The sequence below is a fragment of the Nesoenas mayeri genome, assembly GCF_963082525.1.
Source record: "Nesoenas mayeri genome assembly, chromosome: 10".
Classification (NCBI taxonomy): domain Eukaryota; kingdom Metazoa; phylum Chordata; class Aves; order Columbiformes; family Columbidae; genus Nesoenas; species Nesoenas mayeri.
Window position 1 is genome coordinate 8791921 of NC_137560.1, and position 12365 is coordinate 8804285.

Here is a 12365-nt window from a genome sequence, read left to right on the forward strand (position 1 = left end):
AGTTATGGTGAAATGACTCTGGAGTTCAGTGCAATTGCAGCCCAATCTGCAAATGCCACTAAAGCCATTGCCTGGGCTTCTCCAGCAAAGCCACTAAGCAACTCCCGTGCCTGCACCAAACCCTTACAGTTCAGTGTCACTGGTCAAGCCCACAGCCAGGGCTTGACCCAGGTGGCACCTCCTGGATGGGGCTCCAGGGATGCCATGTGCCAGAGTCTCCCCAGAGACCCTGTGTCCTGCTGATCCTCCTTGAGCCCTCCCCTACCAGCCCCATGCTCCACTCTTTTGCTGAATCTACACCAAAATGACAAGCAAAAAGCTAATGAAGGAAACCCAGACTGTACACTTCTGGAGAGCTGCGAGCTGGAGCCTTACCAGCAGCTCAGGGGAAGACTCTGTTTTGGCACGGGCAGACTGGGGTTGAACCAAAACCCAGGACAAGGATGGGCATGGGGGGCTCAGGTTGGTGATGAGGGACACCCCTCCCTGCTACAGCATTCGCACAGGTCTCTTTTTCACCTAAAACAATTACAGCAACTAAAAATAATGCTGGAAAGGTCAGTGCTTTGCTATCTCACCACAGCCTGGTGATGTCAGGACAGAGGGGCCGTGGACCAAACCTCCAAGTCAGCAGTGTAATGATGTGTTGATCAAACCATGACACATATGCAGCTGCCACCACCCTGAAACAGCCTCAGAAGGGGCTGCCAGGGGCAGATAAGCTGCTTGCTCTGGCCCATCAGCTAGGATACATAGCCGGCAAGGACACTGCAGAGGGGCCATGGCTTGCTCCGCCCCTATAGCTGTTCTATAGGGTCATCCGAGTTGGCTAATGCTTCTCCTGTGGATCTGTTGTCCTCCCCAGGGTCACTCACTGTCATCTTGTAAGGGTCACCCTGCCAATCGCATGCCTTGGGGATGCTGCAGCTCCTCAGGGTGATTTTGCAGGCAGCTCCTGCAGCACTGCATTGATTTTGGTCCATCGCAGCCCTCCAGCTGTGGCTTTCATTTCTTTGAGTGGCACAGGTGATCTCTGCAGTCAGGAAATCTCTTTCAAGATTTAACTGGCTCTGGAAGAGCCAAATCCCATGGCAGTTTGCCTTCCAGGCAGTTGGGAGGAAGTCGGAGGGTGGTGGGGAAGACAAAGTGGATCCCAAGCTGGCATCTGCCCATCTTCCAGCTGCTGGATGGCGCTGGAGGCAGGGCCAGCATCCCAGCCCTCGGCACCCCGAAGTGGGGATGAGCCAGGTGAAAGGGATCTGCATCTGGGCAATTCAGCAGGTGGGGACAGCAACAGGAGCTGGTGTGCCCGTGCAGCACCGGTGGCTCAGCTCACCCATAGCTCTTTCCTCTGCCATCAGCACTTAAAATAGGCAGTGAATATTTAGGGAGTTATCCACATTCCTAAACCATTAAGCACACAGAAATAGCAACAGGTTTTGCTTATAGTTGCACCTTTTGTATGGAAGATACCCTGCAGTTCCCGCAGATCCTATGGCGCTTGCAGCACCCACAGCCTCACGTCTGTGCTAAGGCCAAGTGACAGCAGGGGACAAACATGGGGACACAGCGTGTTCCCACTGCAGCATTGCCCCTGCCAAGCCCACGGGAGGAGCAGGATGGGATGCGCTGATGGCCATGCCTGGGGATGGATCCTTGCTGGCCAGTTTGCTTCAGCTGGCAACTGAGGCTGGAGTTCTCAGCCAGGTGAGGGCTCAGCCCAAGGTCTCCCAGTCCTACCAGAAGCACAGCAGCCTTCTCAGCTGTGTGACAAGGCAAAGAAAGTGTTTCTGCAACAGCTACCATGGGGCAGTGCAAGGGCCACAGCCAGGAACAGGCTCCCAAAGGAACCAGATGAACTCCTGGGAGAAATTCCTCCCTGCAATCACAGCCACGCTAGGCTCTGGCCATCATAAGAAACATAGGCAGTGGCTGGTAGGGGCTGCACCCTTTATTTCCACAGCGCTAGAGCTGTCCTTGTCCATATGCATCATGATGAATCCTTTGCCAGTCCCTAGAAAGAGGAAAATATCCATGATTGGCCCAACTCATCATGGGTTGTCAGATGGACCCAGGACGAACCTGGTGGGGACCATGCCTCTCCTGCTGCCCTCGCCACGCGAGGCCCCTCGCATCCCATCCAGCCACAGAGACTGAACATGTTAGCCAGGACAGGTGGGAACAGCCATCATAATCTGCCTTGGCATCTTTTTTTTAAAAAGCAATTTCCTCCCTCTGCCTCTCTGACAGAGCTGGGGAAATATTTAAGTGACCCATCAACAGTTTTTTCATCTCCCCAGTAAGATGTTTTATCTGATGACGCCTCTCTGACTATTCTTCTTTACACGCATCTCCCATCTGTTCCTGCTCCTTTGAGCCTGCCTTGAATGAGACGCAGCTGACTCTCCTCTCTGCTGCACCCAGGCACCGTGGGGACACCAGCACCCACCCAGAGCCAGAGGGTGGCAGGGACCCCCTGCCTTGCTGGTGACGGATGGGATGGGATGGGATGGGATGGGATGGGATGGGATGGGATGGGATGGGATGGGATGGGATGGGATGGGATGGGATGGCAGCACTGGGAGGAAAGCTGGCAGCCCCTGCACCAAACCACTACACCCATTGGACCACCACGGGTGGCCTGGCCATCTTGCAGAGTGGAGGTGAGGGGAGCCCTCTCGAACCCCATCCTTAGTTTTTAAGAGGGAACTGCACCAACATGGGGTTTTTGTGAATGATTTTTGTGTTCTGTGTTGCGGCCAGAATGGCGCTGCAGCAAGGTTGGTGCTTTAACACAGTAATTCTCCAAGCGTAATGAAAGCTGACATTATATCAAACACAATAAAGACTCTCAGTTGATGGAGATCATTCCTGAACACACAAACCCATTAAACTGAAAAAAAAAAATATCAATTCTACACACTCGCCAGCCAAAAGAAAATGTGATTTGTTATCTAAAAGGGGGTTATAAACACAGCTTCAATGCACTTTCTGTGCTGTAATGAAAACTGGGTTTGAAATGGCAAGATGACTGCAAATTAGAGTATTTGATTTTATTTTCTAACTTTTTAGGTAAACCTTCTACAAGGGCAAGTGCAAGGTTACGGCGACAATCTTTCTGTTCTTGGCCGATAAGTAGGATCTGTAATTAAAGGAGGAGAAAAATGAAAGGGGGATAAGGAGCTGGCGTTCGTCCTTCTACCGTCGCTTTGAACACAAAGCCCTGCCTACATCGCCACAGCAAACCCACAGGAATAGCCACCGCTGCCCACACGTGACGTGCCCGGCCACCGCGGACATGCACTGGGCACAGCGCGGTGATGCCGGGTGGAGCAGCCGGTGGCATCACCCTGCGCCCGGAGGGATGCGGCACCCAGGGCTGTGCAGGGTGGGGGGGCGCTCAGCCCTGCCGCCACCTCCCCCCGCTTTATCCCTCACCTTTCTCAGGCAGCCGGGAGTGAAATCTCTGTTATTCCTCCTGTCCTTCCCCATTTAGCAAACAGTGATCCTTTTTTCCCCAGAGTTTCGTTTCTAATGGAGCTTGAAATTATCTGGGCTTTGTTGTTTGCTTGTGTGCTTGCAGGCGGGCGTTATGGATAGGGGCAGTGGTGTGGGGCTGCTCGTGCTCCCTCTGCCACCTTCACGCACATCTCTACACCCCAAAACCATCCGTGCTGTGCCCAGCAGTTAAACCCTATTCCCAGCAGCTCTTACATCCACAACTCAATGTATAGCTATTTTTTTTCTTCACAGGGAGAAAGGGTATGCTGGACTCTGACCCTTCTAACATCCACCTCCAGCATCCGAAAGGTGGGGAGAGGTGGGAGGCAGTGGGGCAGCAGGCAGAGGAAGGGGGGAGTTTCCCAGTCTAGCGATGGAAAATGCAGTGAGGAAGAAGAACTGTGAGAAAAACAACAGTAATAAACATTTTATGAAGCAGAAAATGGCTTATAAAGAAGTCAACTTTTAAAGGCAATTTATATAATCCTGCCAAGCACACATAAATGGGGGGATGGCTCTCTGCAGCGTTAGAGTGTCCCTTAAAGGGACAAAAAGTTCGGGTGCCCCAGCAGACCAACACACAGTGATGACAACGCCCTGGGACTTGTTTCATGGCTGGTGGCACAGACCTGAGCCTTTGACAGCGTCTCTCCGGTCACACAGCCACTGCTCCTGTGTGCTGTGGGGGTGTGGGACACCTGAGCCCCCACCAGTGGTGCTGGGATGGGGCTGAAGGTCTGGAAAAGCACCCAAGGCACTGGAGAACCCTGGAGGAAAGTGGAGTGTGCAGGTGGAGAGGAGCTGGGAGAACAGGGTGGCGGCTGGGACGCCCCACGGGCAGCACGGCAGCTTGTCAGTGAGGACGGATACAAAGGATGGCAGCAAAAACCTCAATGTGACCTTCCAGCGTTTTCATAGGTACATTTTGTAGGTCTGTTGCCTGAGCAGGGTGGCAAACAGAGGATGGAGAGCTGGTAAATAGCATCATGGTGTGGGCTGCAGCCCTGGCACCTCCATCTGCTGCTGGGGACGGTCTGCACAGGGGGCTCAGCACTGCTGCCATAGCTGGGGGAAATGGCTGAGGACATTCAGAGCAGGGGACAGCCCTGATGTGCCTTGAGGGACAGATCCCTGTGGCTCTGCATGAAGCAGAGCCAGACTGTCTCAGCTGCAGCACCCAGAGCCCTGCAGACCCCAGATACGAGCCCAAGACCAGAAGCTTCTTACTGGGAAAACTGGTTGGCCATGCCACTGCAAACTGGGAGCTTTTTGTGGTCTCTTATCACACCAGTGCTGGGTGATCCCAGAGTCCTGCGGTGGGAGCCCATCCCATGGCACTGGGATGCAGCTCTCTCCTTTCCAGGCCTCCACTAGCCTTTCCCAGTGGGTGGATGCACATACCCAGAGACCCTCGCTGTGCGGGGGGAGAAGTACATGGCCTCTCTCCCCTCCAAATTATGTAGGGGGACACACCAGCCCTGTACTGCAGCCTGCTCTGCTGTGCCCCTGTCCCTGCCCACTGTGTCACTCTGAGCTGCCACCCAGCCCTGGGGTGACATGAGACAGAGAGACAATGTGAGGGGTGCACTGGTGCCATGGCATGGCCAACCATGGGGCAAGTTGCGCCAGGGGAGGTTTAGACTGGATATTAGGAAAAATTTCTTCCTAGAAAGAGCTGTCAGGCATTGGAACAGGGTGCCCAGGGAAGTGGTGGAGTCACCATCCCTTGAGGGGTTTAAAAGATGCAGATATAGGTCCTTGGGGACATGGGCTAGTGCTAGTGTTGGGTTAATGGTTGGACTCGATGATCTTGAGGGACTCTTCCAACGAAAATGATTCTATGATTCTATGATTGCTTTCGGCCAAGGAAAGTGCTCCGGCCTGCAGGAGAGCTCTGGGGACACAAGGGGACATGGCCCCAGCTTGGCCTGGCTGGGACATGTGGCGGCCTGAGGGTGGGCAAGGACATGGAGCAAGGACACAGCAGGACAGTATGGGGAGCAGTTTGGAAAGGGGGAAGCACTTTGCAAAGACCCTGAAGCAGGATGCTGAACTCAACGCCTTTGGAAAGGCCAGCACAGCTGGTGCACGGCTGGGAAAGGTGAAAAAAAAGGGAGAAAAAAGAAACTTTCTCCATAGAGATGGATCATGAGCGATTGTTGGCGGTCGCCTCCCAGCTGCTCAGGCTCCTGCTCCTGCTTCATTTTCCTCTGGACTTCCATAGCAACCCATCTGCAGTGAGGTTTAACGGTGCTGCCATTAGCACTAATGCAGTGCAAACACTCAGCATCTGCTGGCGCCTTCGCATGGAAACACAAAAATAACTGCGCTCGGTGCAATCTATCATTGACTCCAGCATGGGGTTAGGATACGACACGGCGGGAGAGGAGGGGAGAGCTGTGGCCAGAGAGAACGAGCCACTCGCTGGGAAGGGAGGAGAGAAGGAGTTGGGGATGCTGCGCCACCACCATCTGTGCCCGCTGCCCATGCCAGCAACCGGCACCGTGCTGGGGGCAGCAGCAGAGCCGGTGTCACCGATGCTGTACACAGGTCTGACTGTGCCCTGCTGGTTCACAGACAAAGGATGGCAAAGGTGGTTCAACCCTAGCAACAAGAGCCATTTATGCAGCCCCTCTGTCCCTCTGCCCCACCTGGTAACCAGTGCTGAGGCAGGCAGCGCTGAGGCAGGCAGGGCTGAGGCAGGCAGCGCTGAGGCAGGCAGGGCTGAGGCAGGCTGGGCTGAGGCAGGCAGGGTTGATGCAGGCAGGGCTGAGGCAGGCTGGGCTGAGGCAGGCAGAGCTGAGGCAGGCAGGGCTGAGGCAGGCAGCGCTGAGGCAGGCAGCGCTGAGGCAGGCAGCGCTGAGGCAGGCAGGGCTGAGGCAGGCAGGGTTGATGCAGGCGGGGCTGAGGCAGGCAGGGCTGAGGCAGGCAGTGCTGAGGCAGGCTGGGCTGAGGCAGGCAGGGCTGAGGCAGGCAGGGTTGATGCAGGCGGGGCTGAGGCAGGCAGGGCTGAGGCAGGCTGGGCTGAGGCAGGCAGGGCTGAGGCAGGCTGGGCTGAGGAAGGCAGGGCTGATGCAGGCAGGGCTGATGCAGGCAGGGCTGAGGCAGGCAGGGCTGAGGCAGGCTGGGCTGCCTGCTGGAGGGAGCAAATGTCCAGTACTCCAGGTGTTCTGCACAGAGCTGGGCCAGTCCATCAAGTGTCCCAGCTGGGTCTGCACTGTCCTGATAAAGCTGTGGCGAGCTCTCCGGTGACGCATGGCTGCACATTGTTTCTGGCTGACTCGCTCCTAATTACCTTGATTAAGTGGTTGCAAACAGTGCTATTAAAAATATTTTTTCTACGAAAGTGGATTTCTGAAAGGTTTGTGCCATGAATGGCAAAACAAGCCAAGAGTCTCCCAGTGCTACAGCCTTTCTCAGTGTGTTTTGTATCCCGACTGTCATCCCCTTGCAGGAGAAGGCAGCTGGGTCTGGGTGAAGGTGGAACTCTTTGGGGCTGTGGAGGGGCTCTGCAGCAGGGGATGAGTAGAAGCTGGAGGACCACTGCAAAACACAGTGATTTTGCTGCATCTCTGCCCACCCTGCCTATGCCATGGCCATGGGGCATCCACTCTGGATGCCAGCCCAGGGCAGGGTGCATGGGGCCACCACAGTGTCCCCAGGGTGTCTGTGGCCAAGCTTTGGGTGCTACCTGGGCATCCAACACCTTGGGGCTCATGACCCAGAGGACACATGATCTGGCCAGCACTAGGGATGGAGGTGAGAACCTGTGGTGTTGCCCATGGCCCAGTCGGTGCTGCAGCCCTGAGCCTGCGGCAAAGGGTGTCCTGGCAGCCAGGGCTGCCCCTGGGGGCTGGTGAGAGGAGGATCCAGCTTTTGCTGTTCCCCTCGGGGACATGGTCACTCTGAACTAGCTGTGCAGGCAGTACAGAGGCAGATCTTGCTCCAGGCATTGGCAAGGCACCAGTGATCCCATCACCAACCCTCGTTATCCTCCAAACCTCTCCTCCATCAGCCTCTTGGGAAGAGGTGACCGCAGTTTGGCAGCACTCGCATACAGAAAGGTCTCGGTGACCGTCGGTGCCAATGACAGCTGTCTGCTGGATGGGAGGGCTCTCAGGGACACCTCATCTCTCCCGAGTGACGCTGCGTCTACTACGGGAGGCCCCTGTGAGCTCAGCCTCGCTGGTGCCTGTGGCACACAGCTCCCGATGAGAACTAGCCACAAGCAAACAAAAGCCAAGCAGCTCATCACGTTGCCTTCCCTTCTGTTCCTCCTGTCTCCTCGTCTCCACATCAAACCCTGGTGATCATTGCCAATGGCAGGAGGGTCTGCAAGAGGGGATGTGGCTCCAGGTCTTCCCTTCTTTTCCTCTCTGAGTGGATCGCAGTCACAGAAATACCCCCCAAAACACACCAGCAAGATCTGGGAGTGGGGCTGAGCCCAACCTGTCCCCTCAGTGACTGCAGGGGGTTCCCTGGGGCCAGGCTAGATCCAGCCCGATGCAGAGGAAGGTGCTGGGTGGCTCAGGAGTATTTTTTATTGTAGACTCGGTTTGCACTGGAAGGAAAACAATCTTTCCTTCCTTTTGTATTATTGTTATAATTTGAGAGCATTTCCAGGCAGAATCCTTCAGGCTCCCGCTGAGCGCTATCACTGCCAGAATTACAAAGTCAAATGCAATCATTAAACTCGCATCTTCCCTCTCCCAGCCCAGATTGCTCCTTCCCACAGCAGCAGCCCCCACCACAGCTGCTGGCAGGTGCCACGGACAAGCTGGATCACCCCACACAAGACCTCCGTCAGCACCAAACCCACCAGCTGCCAGAGACAGGCAGTGAGTGAGCATCTCCTCGGTCTCCACACCCTCAGCACCGAGCTGCCAACTTGACCTTCACCTCCTGCATTCTTAGAGTAAGCACTGGAAATGAGCTCAAAATCACTTCATTTGCACTCATTAGCAGTGGCAGGCAGTGGTGCTGGGGCAGCCTGTATGCTGGGCAGTGTGGCACAGCCAGCGGTCGCTCCTGATGGAGCCAAGAACACGGGCAAGGAGGGAAGGATGCAGCGAGGGATGGGAGCAAGGATGGGACGAGGAGTGGATTCCTGTGTCAGGAATCATCCCCAAGGCTGGAGCCTCCATGGAACTCAGCACCAGGAGGGAAGAGAGCGGCAGCGGCCAGGATGCAAAGAGCCTTACCCGGATGTTGTCCTGCCAGTGATGAGCCTTCTGGAACTTCTCCGCCGCGTTGGCAAGTCTCTGTAAAGCAAACAGGAGAAGGGAAGTGAGCCCAAGAAAAGTGAGAGGAGCTGGGCATGGCCCACATCCAGCCAGGAGTGTGGGTGCTGCCCCAGCACACTCCCTCCCTCTGTTTTGGGGATCCTCTGGGACCCCAACACCTCTCTGCCACACAGGCAGAGGGCAGGAGGCAGCACGCAGGCAGTGACGCCTGGAGAAGGATGTCCCAGGCATGGACAGCCAGTGTTTCTCTGCTTGTTCCCGCCTTTCCCGGAGCAAGCCCTCATCTCCAGAGGAATTGCTGCTCCTCGAGCTCAACCAGGGCTGAGCCATCGCAGCCATTACCACAGGAGCTCAGCAGTCTCATTTGTGGAGCAGGGCAAGGGCTAAACCCCAGTCCCTGCACCAACAGGCCACAACTCTCTGCTGGGCAGGGCAGACCCTTCAAAAATGCTTCGAAAACCCCTTCAAAATGCTGCAGCACTGGGGCCCAGAGGTGTATGGCTGCCCACCCAGATTAACCCCTCCACCTGCTCATGCCCTCTTTCACCCCGTCACATTCTCAGGGTCATTGGCTCGGTGGCACAGAGTATGTCTGCAACACCCCAGCACTCCCAGGGAGCTGGCGAGCAGGAGAGGAACCAGCTACAGGAGGTGGCAGCTCTGCCTGCAATGGCTGCCCGCAGCGGGGGCTTCAGGGCTGAGCCAGTCTCACCCGCAGCTGGGGCAAACACAACCTTCTCCTGCTAAAGCTCATGTGGCTTCAAAGGAGACACAAGTGTCTCCATTCTGATGTCTCTGGAGGCAGCAGGCAGCACGGGCAGGCAGCACGGGCAGGCTGCTGCCTGCGCTGGTGCAGCCAGAGGAACAAGGGCTCGCCAGGAGCAGGATGGGGTGATGCTCAGCACCAGGGTGGCTTCACTGGGCTCAGGCTCAGCCAGAACAGCCCGGTCAGCACAGAGAGTGCAGCACAGCAGGGCTGGAGGCCCAACAGTCCTGGGGGTACAGGCAGAGGTGAGGAGAAGCTGCAATCTGGTCTTTAATGGAGCCAAAGAGGACAGACAAGGCAGGAGCTCCAGGCTTTCCAATAGGATCTGCTCTGCAGCACTAAGAAAACAAAGCTGAGCGCAAAACAAGTGACCCAGAGTTTTCCCTCTGTCCCTTGACCAGCCCTAGGCCTAGGGAGTGCAGGCAGCTGCGTGCCAGGGCTGTGCACCCCATCAGCACCAAAGCCCAGCTGGATGTGACATGGCATCCTGAGCCAGCCCACGCAGTCAAGGGCCACCTGGACCCTGGGGTGACGGGCACCTCATCACTCACAGGGGCACACAGTTTATCTCCACAGCCCCGCAGCACCTGGCACAGCCCTCCTGCTCCCCACCAGCCATCGGCTGTACGAGGCTCCGGGGGAACACACACTGTGGAGGTCTCAGCTCCAGGGTCTGAGTGGCTGATCTGTACCGGTTTAATTAGCCATGAGGCTGGCAAGGCTGTTGCAGCCCAGGAAGGCTCCCTGGTGACTTAGCGGGAGACACATCAAGCAAAGATGTGCCCTTACAGCAGGCATTGTTGCATCGCCTGCTCCAAGTTTCCATGTGGGATGTGACATGCTTTGCTCTGTGCTCTGCTCCACACGGGTGATGCCAGCAGCTAGAGCACAGGGAGGGAGGGGAGCCCTGGCCACCTCCAACCCCCCAAATCAGCTGGAAGGAGAAGGAAGGGGTATTGACAACAGGGTGACATCCTGGGCCAAACAACAACCCCAAGTCACAGCCTGTGGAGCACCACACAGACACATGTAAGACTCCCAGTGCTATTACAAGCCTGACCTTCCCACTGTGAACCACAAATCACAGAACAAAACAGCACTTCTTTGCTCAGCAGTGACCTGGCACCCTGGTGCAAGCCCATCCGGCTGGCAGTGAAGTCCAGCTACATCCATGGGAATTTAATTCCCCAGGGTCTGGAGGGTGCCTGGCTATAACACACGCACACAAGATGATGATCCCGAGACAGGTGGGCAGGAGCTCTGTGCACAGCCTCACGTGCTGCAGCCACCATCCCCGCTGTCACCAGTTTCTCCACCGCTTCCATCAGCACAAGGGGATGCAAAATGCCTCAGCCCTTCTAAGCAATGCTTGGGGGAAAGGAAGCCTCGCTGCCTGCAGGATAGCAGCACCAGCCCCGGCAGCACCAGCCCTGGCAGTGTGGCAGGTGCAGGGCGATGACGGTGGGTGCTGGGTTACCAGGACCACAGCAAAGCACAGGTACTCGAACATAAGGCAATGAGTGGTGAAAGACACCATAAATCTGGCCCTCCCCAGCCGGAGAATGCAGCTTGTTCTTATCACATGCAGAGAAACACATATCCATCACTAGATAATCTCAGCATACACTGGTTGAAACTCTTCTGGTTTATCTTTTTTTAGTCTTGACTTAAAAAAAAAAAAAAAAAAAAGTAAAAAAGTGCTTGCTTTCAATGGCCAGCATCCAAGAGGAAAGATCAGTTATGAGCTGAGCATTCAAGCAAAATACCAATGGCTCTGGTGGCAGAGTGAAAAGAATAGACGCCAACATGTAGCCGGACAGAAAAGCCAAATAACGTTAATTTTCAGGGCAGTTTTGTGGTGGGCTCACCTGCGCAGCCACAGTCCTGCATCTCCAGAGCCACCTAGAAAAGCTGTGGCCCAATTCTGTGCCTCATCCCCCCAAGCTTTTGTGCTCTGTTTATACACTGAGAAGGCTGATTAAAGGCAAGCATTTATTCCAAGTCGCGTTTAAGGCAGCAGTGATGAAATATGCATTTTTCTATACTTGATAAGAGCGTGTTTGTTTATTATGGGCCGGGGTAAGATTTATGGACATCTTTTAACTATTCATCGTCTTGTGTGAAGTGCCTGGAGCGTTGCAAATGGTGCAGTAAGGGACGGCTACACCCAGGAACGACACTTCAATGGAAGATATTTTTCCTCTGGAAAATACCAATTTGTCAAAGTCAATGTTGACATAACTTTGTTTTTTTTAAAAAAACATCAATCCAGATGTTCTTGTTTGATAAATAGCATGTTGCAGGGACAGGGAGCCCATGGCAGGGTGCTGTGCCAGCTCCGGGCTGCCGCCGGACACCCATCCTGGGAGAAGTGCTCCCAGGGCCCCCCCAGCTGCTGCTTCTGCAGCATTTTCCTTGCTAAAGGCATTTTGTGCTGTGACTGAGACAGGGACTGGGAGGAAAGAGGGACCAGGCCAGCAGCCAGCCACCCTGCTCTGCGGCAGGGGACCCTCTGCCCGACTCCATCCCTGCTGGGGAACAAGCCTGAAGTGATGCTGTGTTGGAGGGCTCCCATGGGAACAGCCCCGCATCCCAGCCTTGGCTGGTGCTAGAGGGAGCCCCACCCAGCCCCTGCCCAGAGACTGGCTGCTGGTATGAATGGGATGGGGGATCGCCGGATTTGGGACCCTCCAAAACCACTACAGCAAGGACTGGGTCCCTGAGGGGGCTGTTTGGGACAGGTTTGCTCACAAGCAGGGCCTGGAGATATGTCTTAGGGCTGGGAAGGTGTTGCTGCTCCAGCAACCCCTCCCCAGCCACGTCTTCCCCTGAAAAAGTGACGGGGATGTGCGGAA

The 12365-nt window shown here is 55.6% G+C and overlaps 1 protein-coding gene across 1 annotated transcript in view; it reads right to left on the minus strand.

Annotated features, from left to right (window-relative positions):
* Positions 1-12365, minus strand: part of CACNA2D2 (calcium voltage-gated channel auxiliary subunit alpha2delta 2) — a gene marked incomplete at both ends in the record, with an annotated part of 213966 nt that overhangs the window by 34245 nt on the left and 167356 nt on the right. Inside the window, one exon of the mRNA XM_080350688.1 lies at positions 8703-8762. Within this exon, the coding sequence (XP_080206814.1) occupies positions 8703-8762 (60 nt within the window). The remainder of the gene's footprint in view (positions 1-8702; positions 8763-12365) is intronic.